The sequence below is a fragment of the Apis cerana genome, linkage group LG1 (genome assembly GCF_029169275.1).
Source record: "Apis cerana isolate GH-2021 linkage group LG1, AcerK_1.0, whole genome shotgun sequence".
In the NCBI taxonomy this organism is placed as follows: Eukaryota; Metazoa; Arthropoda; class Insecta; order Hymenoptera; family Apidae; genus Apis; species Apis cerana.
The window spans coordinates 14,275,629-14,302,508 of record NC_083852.1 but is presented as its reverse complement, the minus strand read 5'-3'; the positions used below and the strand labels follow the sequence as shown (position 1 = coordinate 14,302,508).

Genomic DNA, 26,880 nt, shown 5'->3' with positions numbered 1-26,880 from the left:
ATTGATTTATTTTATACAATTGTAATTAATTTCTTGTTAAATTTTTTGTTATAAATATCTAGATTTCAAAAAGCATACAATAATAATGATAAAATGTTTTCAATTTCTTGTAGAGATTCGTTCATAACGAAACAGGATAAGTATCGATGGGCAGAACCATTTTCTTTATACAGGGACGATAAATCTATACAAAATAATAGTAATTTGCATAAATTATATGAAACAGTACCAGATTATTTTAGCGGAGTTGTCTTGCAAAGACATCATTTAAATGAATCAGATCCTGGTGTTATAACATTGAAGTTTCAATTAGCTTTCAATTTAGCCGTTGTATGGATGATTGTATTTGTATCATTAAGCAAAGGTAGATATTTTATGATATTATTATTATTTATTTATACTTTTTATTTTTTTTTCTAATATTTAATAATTTTTTTCAGGATTAAAATCTTATGGAAAAGTAGTGTATGTTTTTACACTAGTACCTGTATTTGGTACTTTAGTTCTTTGTACAAAATTGCTCGGTCTTACGCCACCAGGTTCTATACATCAACTATTTCCAGCCACTGTATGGACCGAATTTTTTATTAATGGTAAATCGTGGTTAGCTGCATCTATTGAAGTTTTTCTTACATGGGGATTATTTGGTGCAGCTGCTATGCAGGTATCTATATAATATAAATATATAATATATAATATAAACGTATATGAAAGTAATTGAATATTTATAATATAAATACATAATTATAAATATTATTGTTCTAGATAGCTGCTCATAATAAGCACAAACATCTATTACAACGAGATACGAGTCTTGTAATTGTATTAACAATTGCAGTTCTACTTCTTGCTGCTTTTCTGGCAAATACTTGTGTGCAAGTTCTCAGACATCACGGATATATTTATATACCTAGTTCATTTGGTAATTAATATAACTACATACTATCAATTTAAATTAAAGAAAATTGTATTTGTATATAATATTCTATTTTAGAAAAAATATCGTTATATATGTTTATGAGACCCGTCAGTCAACCTGCACCATCAGGATATAGTAGTACACCAGAAAGATTTATGGCACATACTTCTTTTATTGTTGGAGAGCGCGTAACTCGTCCTGGTGCAGACTTTAGCATTGAATCTGGTTATCAAGTTTTAAGATTATCAACTGAATTGGTTCCCGCAACATTAGCATTACTAGGTACTGAGCAAGTATCGCCATTTTGGGCAATCCTCTTTTATTTTATTCTTATTCTATTTGGAATAGCTCAACAGGTATGTAATTAAAATATAATAAAAATTGAAAATATAATATTCAATTCTATAAGTTTATATATATATTTCAATATTATAGCTGGCAATATGGCATTGTGTGATAACTGGTATTATGGCAATCAATACAAAAATGATGAAGTTGTGGGAAACTACTGTTACATTCTTCAGTTGTGCTTGTGCTTACATACTAGGTTTACCTATGGCTACAGAAGTAAATATAATTATTTATTTTTATTTATTCATACAATGTATTTATGAAATATTTCGAATCAAAAATATTGATTTAAAATAATATCTGTTAATAATATTCAAAAATTATTGTACAGAATAATATATTGTTAAAATAGATTATAGATAAATTTGAAAAATCAATTTTAAAGAACAAACATAAAAGTTAATATATCGATTGAAGTTTATTTATTAAATTAATAGTTATATTTAAATTTATATTATATTAGATGAAACGAGATAAAAACAAAATATAAAATATAAATTTCGATTATTTATAATTTAATAAATAAATCTCGATTGAAATTTTTATTAATTTGTATTAATTTATGTTTGTTTTGATCTCTAGAATCAATTTTCCAAGGATATCTCAAAAATATATTAATTTCCTATATATAATATTATAATAATATAATAATTTAATATAATATAAAGTGCTTATTTTGTTCGAGCGTAGGATTTAAAATTATCTTCTTATCAGATAGACCATGTAATATTCTATTTATATAGATAACAATTATCAATCCAAGTACAAACCTGATTAAATATTTCATCAGTATAACTAGAGTCACCGTGTGTTTTACAAAATGAATAATCAAGTTAATTCTGTAACACGACGAAGCGTACCTTGTTATTTCTGCAACAATTTTTTGGAAGAAAAATATTTGTACAATCATGTGAAACATTGCGGATCTGTTTTAGAGGAATGTTCTTTTAAATGTGGAGTTTATGTACCTCGAAAAAATATGGAAAATCATCGAAAAACATGCAACAGGAATATTACTAAAGAAAATAATCAAATAAAAGAAACCCAAGATTCTTTATGGAAAAATAAAGTATTTTCTATTCTAACACTGCTACGATCTGCAATAAATATCGAGGAAAAAGAACGTAGAATTCTTCAGGATAATATGTCTCATTGCTTAAAATTACTAAATTCTCAACAAAAATCAATTGATTTTTTGCGATTTCAACTTACAAATGTAATAAAAGAATGTCACCAATCTAATGAAATATTAAATCAAAGATTAAATGATTTAGAAATCACTTGTGATAACATGGAACAACGTACCAATTTAAGTTTTCAACAAATCTCGGAACAATTGAAATTTTTACATGATGAATTAACTAATGAACAGAATAAGCATGATGAAGTATTAGGTAATTGGTCTTTAGAATTAAAAGATTTAAAGACTTTTTTAACAAAGGAAAATGTATATATAAATAATATATGGCAAGAACAACAGCAGTCAATTAACGATTTTAAATTAGAATTGGAAATGAGATGTAAGAATTCAAAGGAATTAATGGATCAGCAAAGATTTATAATGGAAAAAATAAAAAATCTAGAAAAAGAAATACAGGAACAATTGGAAACCACTACTAATCAAAAGAGTGATATCAAAGAATTGAAGTTTCAAATGAAAGAAAATCTAAAATATTTGGAAGAATTGATTAAAGATAATTTAAAATTTAATATTTTAGAATTTCCTGATTATCAGTATAAATGCGAATGTTGTGATCAGTATTCAAATAATGGTCGTCTTTTATGGAAAATTGATCGCTATAAAGAGAAAATGACAGAGGCAAAGGAAAATCATTGTGTTCTCTATAGTCCAAAGTTTTTAAATAAAGAATATGGATATACTTTAAGATTGAAGTTATTTCTAAATGGTATAGGGCAATGGAAAGATCGACACATTATTGGATGTTTACAAGTTGAAACTGGAAAATGGGATCCACTCTTAGATTGGCCTTGTATTCTTAAAGCAACAGTTATCTTAAGAAATCAAGAAAATCCAGCAAATAATGTAAAAAAATTTGTAAAAGCTGTAGGACAGGATAAATCAAATGCTAATGATGTGAATAAAGAAACTGGAATTTATATGTTTATTCCACATACAATTTTAACTCGCTATCCTGGATATATCAAAGACAATGCATTGTTTTTAGATATTCAAGTAACAAGTATAAAATCTAGTGCTTCTACATTATCTTTAACATCATAAGTAGTTAATAAGACAAATTATTAATTTGTAAAAAATAATATTGTATAAAAGTAAATACGTATCTATAAATTGTACAATTTTATTGTTAAATGACAAAAAAAAAATGAATATTGTTTGTTTCATAGAAATAAATCGTTTGTTTCTAGCTGGGCATACACGTTGTATATTATCTAGATTATACAATCGGAGGTACATGGTGGATAATAATTTTATATTTGGTGCAAGTCGGTGCTGTATTCGCAGTACGAGGACGTCCACATAGTGGTGAAGCGGTAGTTGCCGAATTGTTTCCTCCAACTGGTCGATGTCTCAGACACTGGGCTGGTCCTCTTCTATCATTTACGTGGAATGTTATATTACCTGTTATACTTATGGTATGTTTTTGCTAAAAATAATTGTATATATAAATAATTTACAATTATTGATTTAAACTCAACAGGTACTTAGTATTACGATATTTAAAAATGCTGGATTTCGAGAACTTTATTCTTATCGACGAACTGTTAAAGAATATTGGACTATTTGGGCAAAACAACTCGGAGCTACAATCCAATTAATACCAATACTAACAATACCGGCAGTAGCTATTATACAAACATGCCGATATCTAAACAACGGTCCACCTGATATATTTGATGTAAGATTTAATCAAGTTTTAACAAACTAATAATATAGAATAATCTTTAATAGTTAATAATTAACAATTTTATTCTATTTCTTATTTTTCATTGTGCGTATTAATAGATATTTAATATTAATTTTTATTGTGCTAACATTAGAATAATCAAGTGGAAATTAATATAAATCACTGCGAACAATGCAATGGTGTAAGTTTTTCTTTCTAATTATTGTATATTTAACATTGGTATCTATAGATAAAAAAAAAGATTTATTTTTATAGATTTTATATATATATATATATATATATATATATATATATATATATATATATATATACATATAATATCATAAAAAATTTTAATTTTGCAGAGAATTCAATTGTTATATCGACCATCTTTGGAATCGGATGATCCACGAGATACGCAAACACATATTGCAAATAATATAAATACTAGCATTCATGGTAATGCTATTGTACATGCGACGGCAGAAATACCATTTGAAGATCCGCCACCGAAATATACACCTCCTCCAAGTTATACTACAGCAACTGGCGCAAGGATAGCAAAAATGTTGAGGCAAAGTTTTCGAAGAAGTGTACGTCGAATAGTAAACGTTCTTGGTGAAAGTAGTACTCCGAGACAAAGACCAGCGTTACAGCCTCCACCTCCTGATTATGCTACTGTACTTGTAGAAATGAATCAAAATAGACAAACACAAGATGTAACAATTCATATAACTGAAACAGGAAATGAGAATACTAATTCAAATATTCGAAATAATGATACAGAAAGACATAGGCCTAATACAATAGACAGAACAATGACAATTAGTGCAATAGAAAACTCGGATGTGGTCGGAAGGTCACATTCGATACTCGAAACACCTCATCGATCATGTTTGATTTCATCGAGCAGTTCAAATTTAACTGCAGTCGATGTGGCAAATTTACTTCGTAGTAGTATTAGAAGAGGAACTACACGAACGCAGCATTCTCTACATAGAAGTTTTTGTCATGACGAACCAACTGTAGCAGCATCCGTTGAAAATCTAGTCGAGGCTGCGGCGCCAATCGGTGAAGAATCCTTAGTCCTTCCGAAGGACGTGTCTCTAGTCTCCAATGAACAGGTTAACAATAATAGCGATGATAAAAAGACTGCCGAAGAAATGGATTATACCGTTTCCGTGATATAGATAATATTTGTCTTTCAAATTTTCTCACGAAAAATAATCTAAAGATTGTTTAATTTCTGCTACATAATGTTATTACTGATGATATAGAATCATTATGCACTGTCGACTAGAGACCAGAGATTTAGTCATTGCAAGATTAAAAATCAGACATTCTAATTTAGCAACCAAATTTAATAATAATGTTGAAAAATTGTTAATATCATAATAAATTTTTCTATCGAATTTTTACATTTGATCTGCACTCTCATATTTTAATATTATATGATTCATATATTTCAATTGTTATTACGATTAGCTATTATTTATATGTTGTCGATAATTTCATAATCGCTAAATAGACTAGTACTGAGAATTAAATTCTCAGTCAACCAAGTCTATATAACAAATTTTGTTGAATGTTTATTATAAATTTTTGTATAAATTTGATATAGAATGTATTATATTATTATATTTGATAATATTAGCAAATTAGATATAAACATAAGAAAACCTGTTAAAGTAAATCTGTTAACTTTTTCCCTAAATCATTCAAAACGTAATAAAAATCGCCATATGAATTTTATATATATATTTTGATATTAAAATGATATTCTAATATCATCAATAAAATACAATAAATTTTAAATAGTTATATACTTTATTTAAAACTTAAATGACTAAAGTTACAAAATGATCGGTTTCTGATTATATTGTAAATTTTATTATTTTTGATAACAGATTATTATTAAAGATCTGTTGCCGATCTAATTTTTTTAATTTTATCAATAAATTATGCAAAATCCAAATTACGAAAACAGATATTATGAAGATGTTATAATAGTTATGAATTTATAAATTTTTTCAATTTATTGTTGATATGTTGCTAATTTGCAGACAAATGATTTATAGAATATGAATTTAAAAATATATTTTTTTAAAACCGGTAATTAGTCGACAGAGCGATGATATGTTGCTAATTTGCAGACAAATGATTTATAGAATATGAATTTAAAAATATATTTTTTTAAAACCGGTAATTAGTCGACAGAGCGAATAAATACTCGATTTTTACTTAATTAATTAATTTAAATCATTCAAAGCCGTCATCCATATAAACAAAATATCAAGCTAAAGTGATTTGCAATCGTTCAATCAGAAGTAATCAATCATTTATTTATTTTTGATTGATTGATCTAATCATTAAAAGCTATTAATATAACGCGATTTAATAGCTCTTATCTTTAATTTAACTCATTTCGATATTCATTTTTACATATTACATTATAAAGAATGGATATGTTACTAATGATTTTGATCATCGAGAAATTAATTTTATTTTTTAGACTGAATTCAGTATTTTTTAATCTTATTATTTGACAAATAATTGCATAATATTATAATTATTTATCCTAGCAATTTTACAATGTGCAAATAAAAATCAGATAACGATAAACTTGTTTTGTTACTTATTATAATAATCTTCGATTTTATATCGTAATGTCGAAATTTTTTAATGTTCAATCTTCTTTAAACCATACTATTTTAGCATATTGGCATTTTTAATTAAGACTGTACAACTAATACGTCTATAAAATATGTACATATATACTGCTGCAATTTTACAATAATTTTATGATAATAGTGTATATAATATTTTAACAAATCATATTAAAATAAATTAAGAATTTTTTCATTAACTGTAATGGCTTTATAATTATATAATCCATCCAACGTTTATCAAAATTTATAAATTAATTTTTGAATAATAATTAAAATATATATATATATTTTTGTGTTATCACTGCAAAAAATAACGAAAGGAAATTGAAATTAATAGTATAATGCGCAAATTCAAAAAATTAAATTAATATAAAATAAAAAAAAAAGTAAAACTATAATATTTTTTATATAATTATGTATAAATATTCATTTCATACGTATAATTGTTATATCCAATATTGGACTATAATAAATTTTTTTTTAAATAGTATAATATTTAATTTGATAATGATGAAATTTAAACAACATTCACATTTTAAATATTAGTATTATATTTAATTTCATATAGTTACAGAAATAGATATTATTATTAATATATTTAATTAAAGCAAAAGTACAAAGCATTTTAATGATACTCATTTTACTTTTTTAATAACGATTAAAAATTGCATATTAAGTTTTTTTATAAGATATCATTCAAATAATGTAAATTTTACAATAATACTTATATTTAAAAGAACAAAAAATAACTTTATTACAGAAAACAATTTTTTTAGTTTTAAACATATATAAATCTAAAAAAAATTATTTATGTATATTACAATCTTGTAATAGAAACATCAATACTAAAATGGATATTTTGTATTTTATTAATTATTGAATAAAATGTTTCATTTTACTGCATGTGCTAGAAAATATTTTAAAGCGATAAATAATAATTTTTATTATATATTCAATTAGTATATTAGAAGAAATTGGGCAAACTTTTATTATTAATAAGTTATTTGTGAAATCATGAAATCATATGAACATTAATAGAATATTATATTAATTAATTAATATATAATATTTTATATCTTATAAATAATTAAAAATGAATAGAGTAATAAACATTTTTAGGAAATATTAAAATATATGGAGACCTTTTAGTATTTAAATTCTGAAAAATTCATTTGCCCATTTCTATAGAATTTTATAATCATATTATTTGTTAAACATCGCATTTCACTAATTTTATAAGTATTAATTCAAAGCAGTAGATGTAAGAACAGCAACTCCTCTTTCATAAAAACTATGAGGATCTTGACTAGGAGCAATGTTTAAATCAACAGTAAAAAGTAATTCAGTACGTGTACTATTAAGATAAACTGGTAAAGACAATTTGCCCTTTCGTACATCATCGGTGGCAGATCGTATCCATCTTAACATAGTCACTGGCAAATCAGTCATTATAGTTGAAGTTAAATATAGTTGATTATCTTTACATTGTGCTCCTTGCAATTTAAGACCTGTTACAGCGAACGAACAATCGTCGGTTGCAATATTATCACTGTCCCCTATAGTTACATCAAGTTGAAGTTCCTCTAATGACCAACTGTTTGCTTGTGCTATACATTGTCTTGTTGCCGTAATATAAGCTTCAGGATTTAATAATCCTCCAAGCCAAACGGGAAAACTCTGAAAAAATAATTACAATAGATAAAAATAATTTTATATAATAAAAATAATTATATAACAAATTAAACAAACAAACCTTAATTTCTTTAGCTCCTCCTTGAGATACTAATCGTGAAACTTCTTGTAATTGTGATACTCTGTGACTAAAATCTGTTATCCATTGTATAACGGTACATCCTCTTGGTACTGTATATCGTCTCCATCCACCTGGTAAAATACCTTTTACTAATTCTGACAACATAGTTCTATGATAATTAGTTTGTTTCTTTTTACCCTATAAAAAAAACACAAGACATATTTAAAACAAGAAAATTAATTATTAATTTTTAATATTAAAAATTTTAACAATCTTTTTAAATTATTCATTTAAAAAAAACTGTTATTTTACAAAAATTTAAATTAAAATTAAATAATTAAATTTAAATTTTTTTAATAAAAATTATGTAGATTCAATTTTTATGTATTTTTAAATATTTTTCTAAAATGACTTCACAATTATATTTAGGAACTTGAATGAAAAAATATATATTAAAAGATATTTATAGATATTTAAAATGCGATATTACTTTAATATTAATATTAAATATTAATTTTTAACAAAAATTTAATAATTAAATTAATGAATTTGGAATAATACCTGACAAATTAAAACAACATCTTCTAAATCATGAATTACATCTTGTAGTAATTTAGCACCACTATTAACTTCTCTTTCAAAATACCTATAGAGAGGATCTTTTATATTTTCTACAGTTCTTTTTAATGTCGGCAAATTTTTTGGAAGTAATTGTAACCATGTTGATGCCGAATTGTGTAACGTTCTCATCCATGATGGACGACCATCAGCTTCTGCTTCTCTAGGTGTATCCAATGATTCTTCGTTAGAATATGCTAATTCATCTTCGTCTTCTAGTTGTTGCATCTTCAATAGTTTAGATACTAAATCTGTACCTCTAGTCGTGAGTAATACTTTTTCCGCATTATTCGGTAATCCAAGCCATGAAGGTGTTTGTCTATCAGATAATGACTCGATCCATTTAAGGAAGTGATCGCGTCTAGTACCATCTGGCATAGTAATATGTCGTTGACCTCCTTGTAGACCATCAATATTAGCAACTAATGCAAAATCAGTTTCAAAAGATCGTGGAGTAAAAAGTTTCCGAAGAAACGATGCGAGAAGACGTTGATCAAAATCATTATCAATTTTACCACCATATATACATTGAGAAAGTAGTGTCACTAAAGCATCCCAAGGTACTTTTTCTGGTGGTAAATTAGTTCTACCCATAGCAGTAGCTTCTATCCATGTATCCAAAGTATCACAAGCTACTCTCAAATCGCTTTCATTGAATTCATAATGTTTGGCCCATCCTAATGGTGCGTAACGAAGACGTTCTTGAACAATAGCATGGAACCATGCCAATAAGAAATAAAGACGAGCTCTTTCATTAGGTACTTTCATCATTCTTGATGCCGGCACTGTACTAAATGTTCGTAATAAATTTGCTCTAATTCCAGGAGGTGGTTCGAAGACAAATATTCTGCCAGCTCTAAGTAGATTAACTGGTACTTTTGGATTAATTTCCATGGTCAAAAATAATCTAAAACTAGTATGTGGTTGTAAACTATGCAATTTTTTTTCAAGTTGTACTAACCACTGTGGTGCTAAGTGAACATTTTTCAATAATACCCATCTACCAGCTTTAACAGCCATATTTATCGCTCTATCTGCTTGATTAAATCCTTCTGCAGATCCTATTGCGATGCTGGCTATTTGTTTGCCTGATTCAGCTGCTAAATCATCTACCCGACCAGAAGCATCAAAACCAGGTACTGAACAAAGTAAAGCGGGTACAGTAGCTTTTAGTTCATTCTCAACTACAGAAGCAAAATCAAGTTCTGCTTCTGCAGCAGCCATAAAAGATTCTCCTAATGCGGAAATTACTACTAAAGACGCAGCAGCTATTACACGATCCGGTCGAAATGCTTGTATTATTAATAATTGATGCATGGCTGTTCCAGTTGGAGTTAATGGTTTCTCTTCATCCCAAAGTTTTGGCACACATGTCTCAGGAGTTGGTGATTGTAACCAGGTATTAAATTCTATATTTTCTTGAATCTTTTCACGTAATTTTTTGAAAGCAGGCAATCTAAGACTTAGACGCATCAGAGCTTCTTGTTGCTCTGAACTTAAATTAGGCATAATAGGATCTCTTATATTCAATACACCTTCTTTACCACGTAAGAAAAATGTAAATTCACTGTCATAAGTAGATTCTGTAGCGATACCTTTCAAATGAATTCTACATAACAATAATGCAAATGTTAATCTATCTGTATGTAACATTCCACGTGCAACACGTTCATAACAAGCAGAAAATAAATCGCTTGTAATAACTGATAGTCTTTGGGTATAATCCGATATATTAGACAATCTTGGATTTTGAGATAGAACAGATGTAAACACATCTAAAAACATTTTCAAAGAATATTGATATAAAAAGTGTACTTGATTCAAACTATCCATTGTAAAATACATATTCGAACAAGCTTGAGATAAAGGCATGTATTGTTGAGAAACTGTTTCAATTTCTCCTATTACTTTATCTGTTTCTTCAACTTTTTTACTAATATCAGCCGCTTCTTGTTTTAAAGTTTCAAGAGTAGTTATCACAGAATCATCATCAAGAATTTTTCCTTTAGCATCATTCAATGCTTGTAACAAAGATTTTTCAAGTTGCCTTAGACGCAAATGAAATTCTCCTTGTAATTTTAATAAATCAGATCTCTTCTCATCAATATCTGGACGTTCGGCTTTCAGAACTTGATTTAAACATTGACTTTGTAATGAACTTCTAGTAACAGTAAAGTTTACAAAGGTAACGCGAGAACAAATATCAGGTGGGAATTCTACTGTTGGATCTCTTGTCGATAAAAAGATTACGAAAGATGGTGAGAGATCAATATCTTGATCTCCAAGTGTGATTAATACACGTCCTCCTGTTCTTCTTAATTCTCTATTTAGAACAGGATTTAATATCGGATCATAATTTTCAACATCTTGTACCAATAAAGGATTACCAAAACGTAATGCACTTTCCAAATTTTTTCTGAACGAATCATCTAAGAAACTTGTTTTTGTAATCTTTCGATCTTTAAATTCATTCATAATAAATTCTGTTGCTTGTCCAGATGGATCGATAATTAACGGATATCTATTAAATCGTTTTAACATAATAGCATTTTCGGTACAAAGATCATCTGTTGGTAGAGCATTAGCTTGCCATCTCAAACGTTCATCAGGATTTGAGAGATATTCCGTTCTTGCTATATCTGGCCGGAATTGTAGATTTGCATGTTGTAAATGTTGACACCAAGTACTGAACAAATTTTGTCGATACTAAAAGAAATCAAAACATATGTATCATTATTCTATAAAGAAAAATATATATAATTATAATTATTAAATCATTTACATGTTGATCAAAATATCCAGCATATGCTAGAAAAGCAGATGACAAGAGTACATCTCCAATAATAGTAGACATTTGACTTTTGAATGTTTCACTAGTTGCTTCCCAACGTTCTCTTTCAATCACTAAAGATTTCAGTAAGGCAATAGAACGATCTACTTTAGCTTGTACGCTTTCTAAATCAGCTTTGATAGCTTGTGCCTGAGATATCAGTTGAGCATATTCTTCTTTATATGAAGCTATACTTTGTTCCAATTGAGCAATCAAATTTTTCACCTCTTCACCTTTTTGTTTATTTGTTTCAGCCTGTCGTTCTAATGAATGAAGTTCATCTCTTAAAGGCTCTACTCGTTTTAACATATCTGCATATTCAATCTAAAATTTTATAAATTACATATTTTTAATAATAGTTTTTTTTTTTAAGAAATTAAATTTATATCATATATGCTTACTTGTGCAGTAGCCCATTTAACAAGAGGTCCACAAGCCATACTGGCTCGATTAACTTTTTCAAAATTATAGTCGGGATTACTTAAATAACGATTCTTCATTTTCTCTCTCACTTCATCACTAAACAAATGTTTTAAAAAATTCTTTTAATTTTTTAATTCAATATTTAATAAATTTATTTTTTAAATTTCAAGTAACATTTTAGCATATATTATATACATAATTTTGGTTAGTAACGAGTTTGTCAATTGTCGTTCACATGCTCTAAGTATCAATTGTGCTTTGTGTAAATTTATTCAACATTTTTTAAATTTGAGATCAGCAAGCACAAAGATTAGTTGTAGATACATAAAACGGATATTAGTATTTACACATTTTTTTGACACTCATAAATAATTCATTTTTTCTTTTCGTTATTTATTCAATTGTTGTTTTAAAATATATTTGCATCAACGAACCGTGTTCGCTGATCCCTAAATTAAAGAATTAAACCATTTATAAGGATAAAACAAACAATGAAAGCATGCTTACGTAATATCCTCAGTACTGAAATTAGAGACAATAGTATTGATAAAATTGTCTCTCATGATGACAGCGCGGATAGATTTCCAATCACTGGCATTTTCACCGAGCAATAAGCAGATAGACTCCAATGCAACCTTCACGATCGCCGGCGGATTCGCCATGGACCGAACTTCGACTAAATGTTGTTTCTTTATCGATTTCACCGCTATACGAAAAACGAAACGATTTCATATAGTACAAAGAAAATAATGTGCAGGCATGTGCAATTAGAAATTAGAACAGTTATAACGATGTTACGCGAAAAAAAGCTCCCTGACCGGCTGCGCGTCGTTTTAAATGACCTATAGACAGTTAGAAATAAAAAACACGATATATTTTATTTACAGCAACAACATATTATTTACGTATCATGTCACGTCCTTATAATTTATATTATATTTCCTAAAAATATTAAAAAATTCATATATTGAATTTAAAATAAAATTGAATATGAATTGAATCTATACTATGAATGAAAATATGATATTTCGAAACAATTATATTTTAAAATATTTTGTTTTACTTATAAGAACGTATGGTATACGTAGGTGAGTTGTATTCAGCCAAAAGACGTAACATGTATATCAAGCGGTTATAGAATAGTATCTGCCTTGATAAATTCCCATTCGAGCATTGAACGTTCAGCAGATCCAGAATCATTTCTTACGTGATGTTTTCAGTGTTGAAGTTGACGATGGTCGGTATAAAGCTATCCTTCATAATGATAGCACGAATTTGTTTCCAATCAGTAGCATTTTCTTCAAGTAATAGGCATATAGATTCTAAAGCTAGTTTTACGATGTTTGGAGGATTTGCCATTGATCGAATTTCGACAAGATATTGCCGTTTTATCCCCTTGACAGCTATACTCATTGCAAATATTTAAGCATAATGCGCGTCATATGTTTTATATATTCAAAATACAGATAAGCACCAATTCCAATTATATATCATAAATATTATGATCATTTATATTCATTACAATAATTAAAATAATTATAGAATAATTATAGAATATAAATAATACATACCATTTTGTGCATCAATGACAGCTGGTTCAACTTGTGCTAAATCAGCCATAACATCATCTCTCTTTTGATTAATAGCTACAGTTTGTATTGCCAGTTGCTGTTGAATTTCTTGACTCTGTACTTTTTTCTTTTCTGCTTCCTGTTGATCTTTAACCATTTGTCGTAATTTTGCATTTGCAGCTTCATTCTTTGCATGTAGTTCCTATATATAAGATTTATTGTGAAAAAAGATTGCAAAGAATGTTCTTTTCATATAATTTAATTTCATTCAATTACCTGAGATTTGATAGCTAAACTTTTTTGCATTTCTTCCACTTGTTCTACTGTTTCTGCAATCTTACTTAAACCAACATTTAAATGTAACTGTTGTTCTTCTAAGTCGCTTCTTTTTTCTTGATATAATTTTACAAAATGATTGATAAAATCTAAATAATGACGGGGAGTGATAGCCATTGTTCTACCACTTCGTTTTGCAAGTCTAGCATTAGCTTTGTGTAATGTTTGATGTACATAAACACAAGCATTTATTACAGCATCTCTATGAGAAGGTTGTGATGGAATTAAAGAACAAACTGAAGGGAAAAAATCTGGACATTTCCACATAGGTCTTTCCAAATCCACACGACTGGTAAATTCTTTACCAACTTGGAAGAGTGCATTATCTGACCAATCACCAAACCAATTTAACACACATCTATTGAACAGTGCAGGTGATGTTGCAGCTCGATCTTTAAGACCATCTGTGCTGGGATTCATTGTAAATACTACATGCAAATTTTTCATAACTTGACCAGTAAACCATTTATAAAGTTCTTCATTAGAATCTAACATAAGACCTTCGCGTTGTGCTCCTTCTTTACATTGTGTCATAAGAGTTGTATATTCATCACCTTCAAATAAACCAGGTACTTCTCCATTTGCGAGCAATGTATTCATGCGTTCAAGAAAACCGGAATCCAGAACATTAGATTCATCAAGAATAAATGCTATTTTTTCATCTTTACAACCTGATCGTCTTAAAACTTGACGCAAATCTTCGTCAAAATCTTCACCAGTGTATTTATTGTGAACCTTTGATATAAAAAATATTGAATTAATCAAAAATTTTTTTAATGTAAAATTTTTTTAAAATATACAATTATAACAAAACAAAAGTACATACTTTTATTTGAAAAATAGATAAACCATTCATCCATGCAACGAATCTAGACAAAGTTGTTTTACCAGCTCCAGAAACACCAATAAGTAATAAGTGTCCCTGAGGTTGCCGGAAAATTCTGTCAATCCGTAAAACATGTTCAAGAACTTCATCAAAAAGTACTAAAGGAACATCCAATTCTTCTTCATAAAATACTTTCAATCTTGCTCTAACATAATCCCGTAATTCTTGTCTATTGACTGGCACATAATCTTTAGATAACCAATTACTATATAGAATGGGTCTAGTTAATGCTTTCTCTTTATCGACACCCATAAAATGTTTCATGGCAACGGTATCTATATTTTTATTTGTCCAAGCTCTTTCAGAATCCTCCACTAATCTGTCTTGGAATAAACGAAGAGCCTCGTGTGCCCATAAGCGTACTAGACCTTCAACTGACAAATTATCAAGAGGCCTAATAGCTTCACAAATTCCTCGGACCCAACGTGTCATTTCACGAGGAGAATAAACATAATGTGGTTGCATATCTTGAGTAAATCTCTCTTGTGAAGCTAGATAAAATTCTACCATTGCATTTGTTAAAGGTTCTGCATATCCTCGTAAAGAAGGTGTCAATCTAAAGTTATAAATATTGAATTAAAAATTATTTTTTTCTTCGCATAATTTTAAAATATCACTTAATTAATATCATTTAATACTAAATTAATTATTCTTACCTAAGCATAGCTCGTGTAAATGTACCATAAATTTGTTTTAAAGATGTTTCTCCTGGGTAATCAACGTATATAACTGGAACATGTCGTAAGAATCTATGACTAAGAGGTTTTCTACCTGGATCTGTTGGAGGATTACAAGCTCCAACAAATTGAATTCTTTCCAAAGTAACCCATGCTTGATCACTAGTTCGATAGAAACCTCTATGTTCTACCAATTGTCTGAGAAACGAAATTACTCTTTGTGTTCCATAATTATCCATATCAGGTAAATTGATTTCATCACAAAATAGAACCAGCCATTTGCCCAATTGTACTGGTGAAAGTACAACACCATTAGGTGTTTTACGATATTCACAATAATGATCAAAAGTTTTTAATAGTAACTCAGGTGTAGTAGCAGATGAAAAGTTTAATCCAACAACTTCCATATCAGGCAAAGCACGTAAAGCAGAAAAAAGTGTCATAGTTTTACCAGATCCAGGTGGTCCACAAAGTACTATAAAAGTTAAATAATCTTTCATTATGTGTATCATAAAATATTTCATAAAGTTTTATAATTATTTTTATAAATATTACCTATTGGTTTGTGTTCTGCTAACCATGTATAAAGTAAGCTCTCATGCCTTACTGTGTCTAGAGTAGGTACAACAATATCTGGACTAGCAACTTTATGTGTTTCTACTTCGATTTGTGGAACTTTATTACTCCAAGGTAACCATTCACCATGAATGCTTACTTCAAAATCAATGATAGGGATATTGCTTTGTGTTGGAAGAGGTATAGTTGTAATAGATCTAGCAAAATCTCCCAAATCTGATCTAACTTTTAGTTTTGCATCACCTGCAAAACTCCACAATAATGCATATACTAAGCATTTTGGCATATAACGTTCCAATTGTTCACTTGGTAAAGGAAAATCTGTATGTGAATGATTATATTGTAAAACATTACGCACTGCTTGATTTAACATAGAAAATAAAGAGCTTAATGCTCGCAATCGTGTAAAATCCATTATGTGTTCTTGTTTCATAGCATATTCCAAACATCTTACTACCAATCCATCTGGAGCAAAATAACTTTGTAAAATGCTAGCAATTTCTCTTTGCACTGATAAAGCAGGAGACATAGTATCATCTTTTTCTGTTGCTTTTTTACTAAGATTATCTTCTTCTCCATCTTCCAGAGGTATATTTTTTAAACGTAACATATAATTTTCAAATATCATCTCTGTAGAAAGTACATCTTCAGAAAACCAAACCATACCGCAACGAGAAACAGTAGCCAATGTGGCATATTTTAAATCCTGCACTTCAAACATAACTCTCACATTTGGAGGCAAACTTAAACGTTCGCCATTTGGTAATGTAAGTAATTTATTATCGTCGAGTACAGAATTTAGATTTTCAACCCATTCTGGATCAACGTCACCATCAAATATAATCCACTGTCGTTTATTAATTTCTCCTCTTACATTATCTATAATTTTTCTAAGAATATGTGTAAAAAGTCCGTCTGTCCATTCACGTGTATTCGGATCTAATACACCATACAATGTTTCTTTGCTAATAGCTTTAGGATCAATTACATGGGCTACTCCTTCTATGCCTTCAAATCTTTCCAAAGCTTTTAACAATACTTTCCATGCTGTCGTTTTTCCAGAACCACTGGGACCAACCATCATTAAACCATGATTTAAATTACAAATTTGGTAAAGTTGCAATACCTAAATAAAATATTTTATAAGAGTAACTATCAAAAATAAAAATATGAAATCATGAATTTATGAAATAGGACATTATTTATGGATTAGAAAATATTGGCCATGCAATATTATTCATAGCTTAATTTTTGTCTCACCTTTTCTACCCAGGTCTCACCGACCATATCCTAGGGTTGCATATGGTAAAAAATTTAAGAATTAGGAAACCATTATGTGTCTTATATATTTTCAGAAAAAATAAAGTTTCTGTGATTTTAAGATACTATTTTTTTACGCTATTATTCATAACATGATATAAAGCGATAATGCAAAAATGATTATTTATATTTGTTATAATATTATAATGTTATATTACCTTTTCCTGCCAAGCTCCTCCTTGTTCGTCGCCTTCACCACATACAAGATATTCTTCCATGCATACTTTTCTAATCTGATCTTTTAATCCTATGAATATATATATATATATTTTTTTTTTATTTATAATACATAAAAGTAAAAATTTAATTATAGTGCAAATAAAAAATGCAAATAAAAAATACTAAAGATATAAGATGTTAAAATATAATTTTTAATATAATAAATACCTTTCATTTCAGCACGCGTATAATTTACATTTGGGAATACGTCATTAAGTAAACTAAATAATAATGGAATATCTTCAGCAACTAATTTTGGTACCATTGTTTCACAAACAGATTGTATCAAAATTTCTTGTTCTGGTAAATTTTCAGCAATGGAAGCTTCATCAATGTTAGTTTCACCACGATTCTGCATACCTTCCTTAATTTTTTGAATTCGATCACGTTTAACATTTCCAGCAGAAATAAGTACAGATTTAAGTGCTCGAAGACCAAAATCATAATGAGATTGATTAGAAAGTTGTTCATCACATAATCTAATAAAATCATATATTTAGCAACAAAAATTTATATTTCAATAAATAATTATATATATTTCAATAATAATATATTTAAATAAATATAAAAAACTCACTTGAAAAATGGTACAATTTTGCATGCTAATTTCTCAGCTGATCTAAATCCTTGACTAAAAAGCATAACTTCAGCAATTAACTGTCTATCTGGGGTCGTCATAGCTAATGATCTAAAGAGTTTCTTTAAATTATCAGGAAGATTTGATCGTCCAGCATAACCTGGATTCATTGTGATGAAGATAGCCATGTCAGTAGATACTTTAACTTGCTTTCCAACTAATTCTACACAAAGTGTTCCTTCTTTCTTTCCTTCCATTTGACTTTTTAATGCTTCTTGAATAGTTTGTACTTGTTGAGAAACTGCTGAAAGCATACGTTCTTCAAGACGATTAAATTCATCAAAACAACCCCATGCTCCAACTTGACAAAGACCAACAAAAATACGACCCATAGCCTAATAAAACAAATAAGATATTATTATTAGAATATAAAAAAAATATAGATTTATATATAAATAGCTTTCATAATTATTATCTATCTACCTGAAAATCGAATGTTTCATCACAATTAAATACCAATACAAATCTTCCAAGTTGATGACCAAGAGCTTTAACTGATTCAGTTTTTCCCGTTCCAGCTGGTCCAAATGGAGAACCTCCAAGACGAGCTTCTAAAGCTTGAGTCATTGTTAAATAACATCTATCTGTCAAAGGTGTTTGTACTAATCTATCTTGCACTCCTAAATATTCAAATCCATAATAAAATTTCGCATTTGCCATATGTATCGTAAGTTGTTGCAAAACTTCGGTTTGTCTTGGATCAAAATAAAATCTCATTTCACATAGCCATTCAAATGCTTTTGGATTAGAAACTTTATTTGCAATTAATCTTCTAGTTACTGTACGTTTATGTACAAATTCATTAATTAAATGCTCTAACTTTTTTCGTCTTAATGGAGGCTGTTCTTGAAGAACAGAATCTGCTAAAACATTTAATGTACCTTCGACTTGAAGTAATACTCTTTCTAACGAATTTTTACTTGGATCATTTTGTGATTCATGCAATGCAGCTTCAACATCTTCCGACCACAAAATCTGAGCAGCTAAAACTATAATTTGAGCTTGATAATTATCACACCATGTCATAAATGCTTGAGGATTAATATTTCCATCTTTGAACTGTTTAATATCTTGTACTGCTCTTGCAAGACTTGATGCTAATGTAACTCTCATTTCTTTTTCAACAAGTGTCAACCATTCGTTGATTTTCGGATGATCAATAGTTGATACAGGATTTTGGAAAAGTACTTCTTCTCCTTCACGAGAAGCAATACCAGTAATAATAGTGTTATCTTCATTCAAAAGAATAGCTGCTACCCCAGCAAACATTTTTTTAAAATGTTTTTGTAATCTTGCAATATTTTTACTATTACCGATAATTTCTAATAAATCTTCATCACCTACGAAATAAAATCGCGGAAATGATGTACGTTCTCTTTCAAGATATTCTCCTAAAGCTTTTTGTATTTTTCCAAGTAAATCAGCTAAACGTTCAAGTGCTCTTTGTACACCAGGAATATTTAAAACATCCATTACCATTGGAGATTTAGAAACTTTTTTCATTAAGCTAAGAAATTCGGAACTAATACTTTGAAAACGTGATGTTTCAACAGGCAATAATGTTTTAATGTCAGCACTTCCTGAAAAAATGCCTTCTAAGTACACCCAACGACGTTGAACATCTATCCATACATCAAATAACGCATTGATTCTATTTAATTTTTCTTCCCAAGTCAATGCTTCTTCTTCAAATACTTTGTAATAAGGTGAAAGTTTCATAGCAGCTACAGAATTAATATGTTCTTTAACTTTGTTAAAGAGATCATCCCAACCACGAATTAGTTTACATTTATTTTGATAATTTATTAAATCCAATTCATAAGTTTGCCAAGATTCTCGAACTTGTTTCAAAAATTCTTCTAATGCCATTTCACCTTGAGCAACAAGAATAATATCTTTTACTATTCCTTCATTTTTTTGTAAATTTACATCCCAAACTTGACCAAGAGTAAGTTCACTCAATACCCAATTTACTCGCAGTTGCTTTGTCAATTGTTTCCAATGTCTTTCTTTTAAAGCATCAGATTTTAACTCAAAAATTAACATATTAACTTTAGTGTAACTTTGTAACATTTTTTTAACATATTCATATGAAGAATATTGTCTTAATCTAGCTGGTAATTCTTTTAATTGTGCCATCATTGCATCTAACTGTTGACGTAATTTTCTTGGCTGAACAGATAACCATGGTTTTTCTCGCGTATCATCAATTTGTGCCCATATTTTTGATAATTCAGACCAGACTCCTCTCAAATCTTGAAGTTCTTCAAATACTACTTGCATTCTATCTTCACTAGTTGATACTGCTCCTGGTTCTTGTAATTCTAAAGCTTCTTTAGCTTTTGCCACATTGTCTCTTTCTTCTTTTAATCTAGCAAATTTGCTTTCAAATAATTGTAATTGTTGCAGTGCATCATCTGGTCGTAAATGACCCTCAACTGGTTTTCCTCTTTCCCAATCACTAAGAAAATCAGTAGTTCTTATTTCAACTGCCTTATCTTCCGCTACAATTTTCATCTGTAACGACGCAACCTGTGTCTGTATGCTTGTATCTTTTCTTTTAATTATTTCATTAAATGCACCCCATTCACCTTCTATATTATCTACATGCAACCATGAAGAAGGAAATTGAAATCTTTGACGTTCTAATATTCTTTGACCTTCACGGTATATATCAACTTGTTTTTCCCAGACTTTCATTTTACGTTTCAAAGATTGAACATAAGTTATAAATCCAACTGCATCTGAAGTACTTGCAGCTTCAATAGATTGTTGTTCTAAATCACTTCTAGATTTTGATACTTGTGCATGGAAACTTGCCATTTCATTGCCGAGAAGCGTTCCAAATTTACCCAATGTTTCTTTGTGCCATGAATCATATTTCAAAGATACTTTACTTTGTACTTTTGCAAAATCAATAATAACTGGTCCAAATTCTCGCCTAGTATCTGATGTATCAAATGTAGCTCTAGTTTTTTTAATATCATTCAAACATTTCATCCATAAATTTATATTTTCTCCCAATTTTCCATATAAATTATCAGGTTGTAAGTCCCAAAGTGCTTGGTAACGTAACCATTGATCTACATAATCGGCAATATCTTTCATTTTAGATTCAACTGCTTCATAAGCTGCTTCCAAAGGTTGTTTTCCACTAGGTAATTTCGTCAGTAAATTTCTATAAGTACCTGATTCAGGTTTATCTAAACCTACTTGATATCTTGAACTTTGAAGTCGAACTTGAGAAGTAACAATAGCTTGCCATGCAAATAATTGTTGCATTATTTGAAATCTCGCATCTTCAATACTTGGATACAAATACATTGTTTGATTTGTTATACGAACTTCATGTATTTGATTTTGAATTTTTGGATCACCGCCGGGTTTATGAGTTGGTTGAGATGGTGCATCCGTATCCATACTTAAATCTACTTCTTTCTTTTGACCAGTTAATGCATCAGTCCAAGCTTTTATTCCAGCCTCTAATCTAGCTGCTAAATTTTTTTCTACTTCTTCATCAAGTCTAGATACCCAAATAGTTAAATTTGAATAATTTTTTAAAGATAATTCGTCTACAGCTTTTTGAATTTTGGAAAGTATATCAGCAAATGTATTTGCTGAATATGGACATGTTTCAAGAGATCGCACATCAACATCTAATTGCTCTTCAACTACCACAAGATCTTCTACTTTTTCTTGAAACGAAACAACAGCATCAGAAAGACGTTGCACATATTGATCTAATTTATAACTTTCCCAAATTAAAGCAATTCCCTGAATTATTAAAAAATAAAATAATAATAGTTATGATAAAAATGATAAAATTTATAATATAATATAATATAATTTTAATATAATATAATTGTATAAAATACTTACTTCAGAAATAAGTGATAATACATCATTACGCATTCCAGCAACCAAAGGTATGATACTGGCTTTATCTTCAATCTATAAAGAAAAATAAATTATGAAATACAATTTTTAAAAAATCATATTATTAATCATACTAATACAATTTCACGACATAAATTATTATTTATCATTCAATAATATACAGACAAGAAGGCAAATAAAAACTTTACATGTTCATAGCTTATACTAAAAAAATTATATAACAATTTTCATTTATAATCAACTTATTACAGAAAAGGAGAAATATAGGTATTACTATACCAATTACAAGCAACATTTGGTATATATGGCCAATCAAACTTTTCAAATTATTATTAATATAATCATATAATTTGAGATTTTTATAAAATATTAAAAAACCAACAAAATTAGATATATTAAAATGAATAAAGATATGTAAATTTTAATATTTTAATTAAAAATAAAAAAGCTCAAATTTTTTAGAATTCCCGCATATCTTATATTTTTACCTATTCATACTTTTATTTTTTTCAATTATTTAATTTACTAAAATAAAATCATAACATCTTGCAATACACGTATTTCTACAAGAGCTAAGCAGGCATACAATAATAATTCGCAAATAGGCAAGATGCATAATTCCTGAAAGCATCATATATGACTACCTTCAGTGCGGGGCAGTGGGGACTCCGATTGGTAAGCTAAAAATATTGGACATCCAAGGAATTAAAAATATCAATATTACTAATATATATTTTAATCCTGCTTCTATTCCCTATTTATCTATTTTTTCATTTATATTTTTAAAATTTTGAATTGCTTGTCATATATCAATTATATTTTTGTAATAATGAATAAAAAATATAAAAATTACCTTTTCAAGTGTTCTTTCATAGGTTCTAATACTCTCAATCAAGCTGATGGCAAAAGGATATAATTGATTTGCTTGATGCGCTCTATTCACAATTGGCAAAGGTACACGAAAACCAAGATTTTTTAAATTTCTTACTTCCTTCGATAATGTAATAATTTCAGGAAGAAAATTCACTTTCAACTTTAACACATTGCCACGGCCAGTTCGTGACCGTACATTTTCTATTGTAAAAATTCTTCCAGTTACGCCAAGATTTCTTTGTTGCACTTTACGTGCCCATTCATCAAAAATTTCCTGAGTTGATAATTTCATACGAAAACTATCTCCATCAGCTTTTAATTTTTGACCTTCAATATGAGTTTCCCATCCTTTTCCTATAAAATAAAAATGTTAATATCTATATAAATATATGAAAAAAATATTAATATGTACCTAAAACATCTTCAACTCGTTTTAAATACATTGTAAGTTGATAATCAATTTGTTTAACCCAAATAATAGAGCCAGCAACAGGTGGTAAATCTCTAACTATACTCATTCTGCAACACTTGCTTTGCGCATACTGAACCTAAATTAATAATATAACTATTTATAAAAGTTAATAAATAAAGTTTTAGTTTTCTTTTAATTTTCTATTTTTATACCTTAAACTTTTCATGTAATGCTTCAATATCATCTTTTACTCTTTGTATTAGCTGTGTTTGGTATTCTCTAATGGCGCCTCGAATATGTGGTCTTACAAAAAGTGCATTAAAACGTGAAAAAATTCTAAACATTTCATTTGCATTCTTTGCAGTACCTAATTGATCTCGAAGATGTGCTGTAATTCTTGCTTCAACTCTTTCAATACGTTCTTCATATCTACGGACAGCAGCTTTCCAAGATTCAACGCCTTCTTTAGTAATATCAAGACAATCGATTTCTTTTACATTTTCATATGCCAAATTTACTTCACTAATAGCGTTTGCATCTGCTGCATCTAAAGCGAATTCAACTTTTACATTATCATTATCTGGATTCTCCATCGCAGCATTATTATTATTTTGACGAACAGTAGGTCTAAGAACACGAACAATTACTGTTCTGAGTTGTTCATGTTGTCGACGGAAATTTCGCATTTGCTCCATTCTAGTTTGTAATTTTTTATGTGCTGGTAAAACTCTCCATACCATTTTCATATGTTCATCACGTTTTTTCTTCACAATATCTCTTAATAATCCTGTTAATTTCTCATATTCATCATCCCATGTATTAAATACTTCAAAACATTGTTCCATAACTTTTTCAAACTCATCAAATGGAATATGCATTAATCTTCTTGTACCTAACACTTTTAGAAGTTGCTGTCCTAAATCTCTTGAAATAGCTTCTATCAGCCTCAATACTCTTTGAACAGGATATTTTGTACTTCTGATTTTTCGTAAATGCATAAATATTTGTTGAACACTAGTTCTTATTCTTTCAAGTTCTGTAGCTGATAATAAATCATTTATTGGAAAATCTTTCATTAAAGGATTATAATCATTAACAGTAGCCAAAGCTTGTTGTAGGCCAGTATCTATATCAAAACTAACAGTTGCATGAAATCTTTTTCCATGCTTAAGAATATCAAGTGTTAAAGTAATTTCTATACTTTCTCGTTTTTCTTGTATTCGATGCAATGCTCTTTCCAAATTTAACCAAAAAGAGATTTCTTGTAAAGCAGTACCTGATTCTGGATCACGATTTAATTTAGTAACCTATGAAAAATGAATATATATATATATAATATATATAATATTATAACATTTATAATATTTCTACCTTTTGAATTTCTTTTATCCATCTATTAACGCCATTTTGTAATTGATTTAAAAATGTTGAATCTTCAACTTTATCACCAAAATCAGCAACTTTTGGTTTACGATTTTCTTCTGTACATTGTTTAATTACTTGTGCTACAAGTGGATGAATTTGTAATGAAATCTCAGGAATATCTATATTTTGTTGTAAATGCAATAAACCCATTTCAAGTTCTGCTATTTTTTTTTCAACAGATGGTGCCATTTTATCACCATCTCTGTCTGCACGACCTGTTTCTTTCACATAACTTTTAAAGTATGGTGCCATAGTCTTGCTTATTGCATGTAATGTTTCATATGGTGGTCCATCTGAAAAGGTAACTAAACGTAGCTGTGAATGAATGGATTTGTCAGCTTCAATTACTGCTCCACGTTTTGTTAAAACTAAGGAGGCCATTTTAGGACTAGTAAAATGTATTTCATTTGATATATAAAAAACTGTACTTTCTTTTTCTTCATCTCCTTCATTGTTATCTTCTTCTGAAAAATAATAAATAAAATATAATAAAATATTTAAAATATGATGTTGTCAAATATTGTCAAATAATTGTCAAATATTAATATTTATAAAATATAAATATATAGATATATTTATCTATATAAATATAGATAAATTATATATTTATAAAAAGTAAAGAATGAATTTAATTAAAAAAACTTAATCAATTCATATTTTAAAAAATTATGTAATTTAAAATCATAAAAATAAATTTTTTTTTTTAGACATTACACATATTATTTAATAATAATATAATTATAATTTACTTTAAAATTATAGATATATAATTTATAAATATATAATATAGAACATTAAAATAATATATGATAATTCAACTTTAATTTATTATTTGAAAATATAATTTAATATTATATATAAATACAAAAATATAATTATATACCGAAAATATAATTCATATTATAATAAACTATTAGAATATATAATATTATATATATAATAAAATTAATAAGAAAGAACATAATAATGACATTTACATGTATTGATTACATTAAGTATGAGTCATATTTATAAAAAGTTTAAATGAATCAAATAATCAACAATAATATTCAGAATATTTCCTATCGCAGTTTAATGCAAGTACCGTTGTATTAAAATACTGCAATGGAGGATCATATAAGAACAGAGTGCAAAATTCTTAAAAATAATTAATTAATTATTCATTATAAATCAATTCACGTACCTTTACTAGAACTTCTTTGTATGTAAAGTGCCCATACTTGAGAATCACCTAAGAATTTTCTTATATATTCTTGATTGCTTTTATCTTCGAGAGCAGAATTAAATGCGGGTGGAACCACATCTTCATCGGGTAGCAGGACCGTTACGACTTTTTTTAAATAATTAGCAAATGTTGAATATGATACAATTATAACAATTTGAGCCTCCGGAGACGGTTCCCCGGTGCCGTCTAAGGAGTCACCCATCTTACGTTAATCAATATCGCAAAATTTGTAATCTTGAGCGGGTGATCCCCGCTCTAGAGTGAACTGTCACACGAGTGATGACGAATTATAATAGGCATAGACTACGACACAGAAGTACTTACAAATCGCAATGATTCTTTAGTAATAACGCCATTTTCTTATACTCTATTTTATCCATTATTTTGGCTAGTTTT

At 28.4% G+C, this 26,880-nt stretch overlaps 3 protein-coding genes across 15 annotated transcripts in view; 2 read left to right on the top strand and 1 right to left on the bottom strand.

Annotated features, from left to right (window-relative positions):
* The window catches only part of LOC108003534 (sodium-dependent transporter bedraggled), a 29,403-nt gene extending 22,400 nt beyond the window's left edge, over positions 1 to 7,003 (top strand). For 3 of the 4 annotated variants that reach the window (XM_062075262.1, XM_017065812.3, XM_062075270.1), the window contains exons 6-14: positions 114 to 364; positions 441 to 664; positions 766 to 922; positions 995 to 1,275; positions 1,355 to 1,486; positions 3,659 to 3,886; positions 3,952 to 4,149; positions 4,292 to 4,339; positions 4,503 to 7,003. In XM_062075262.1, the coding sequence (XP_061931246.1) occupies positions 114 to 364; positions 441 to 664; positions 766 to 922; positions 995 to 1,275; positions 1,355 to 1,486; positions 3,659 to 3,886; positions 3,952 to 4,149; positions 4,292 to 4,339; positions 4,503 to 5,327 (2,344 nt within the window). In that variant the 3' untranslated portion in view covers positions 5,328 to 7,003. The remainder of the gene's footprint in view (positions 1 to 113; positions 365 to 440; positions 665 to 765; positions 923 to 994; positions 1,276 to 1,354; positions 1,487 to 3,658; positions 3,887 to 3,951; positions 4,150 to 4,291; positions 4,340 to 4,502) is intronic. The other variant, XM_017065813.3, reaches the window with a different exon arrangement.
* On the top strand, positions 1,790 to 3,663 carry LOC133666138 (TNF receptor-associated factor 3). The gene is made up of 2 exons (XM_062075413.1): positions 1,790 to 3,562; positions 3,638 to 3,663. The coding sequence occupies exon 1, from the start codon at positions 2,091 to 2,093 to the stop codon at positions 3,510 to 3,512; it is 1,422 nt and encodes a 473-aa protein (XP_061931397.1). The 5' UTR covers positions 1,790 to 2,090; the 3' UTR covers positions 3,513 to 3,562; positions 3,638 to 3,663.
* Positions 7,004 to 7,333: 330 nt separating the features above from the next.
* On the bottom strand, positions 7,334 to 26,876 carry LOC108003536 (dynein heavy chain, cytoplasmic). 10 transcript variants are annotated; one of them, XM_017065819.3, is made up of 23 exons: positions 26,443 to 26,848; positions 25,206 to 25,723; positions 24,047 to 25,141; positions 23,835 to 23,970; positions 23,403 to 23,776; positions 23,194 to 23,229; positions 22,532 to 22,603; positions 19,076 to 22,426; positions 18,593 to 18,987; positions 18,184 to 18,494; positions 17,955 to 18,043; positions 17,737 to 17,766; positions 16,456 to 17,602; positions 15,880 to 16,375; positions 15,164 to 15,779; positions 14,278 to 15,072; positions 14,002 to 14,203; positions 13,638 to 13,833; positions 12,409 to 12,526; positions 11,960 to 12,331; positions 9,121 to 11,883; positions 8,560 to 8,757; positions 7,334 to 8,483 (listed from the first exon to the last, which is right to left on the bottom strand). In XM_017065819.3, the coding sequence occupies exons 1-23, from the start codon at positions 26,684 to 26,686 to the stop codon at positions 8,049 to 8,051; spliced, it is 13,989 nt and encodes a 4,662-aa protein (XP_016921308.1). In that variant the 5' UTR covers positions 26,687 to 26,848; the 3' UTR covers positions 7,334 to 8,048. The 10 variants fall into 10 exon arrangements, with proteins under 10 accessions (XP_016921308.1, XP_016921306.1, XP_016921307.1 ...); XM_017065817.3 differs by lacking the exon at positions 13,638 to 13,833 and adding an exon at positions 12,938 to 13,136; XM_017065818.3 differs by lacking the exon at positions 13,638 to 13,833 and adding an exon at positions 12,938 to 13,136 and having other exon boundaries at positions 25,206 to 25,720; positions 26,443 to 26,825.
* Positions 26,877 to 26,880: the final 4 nt, after the last annotated feature.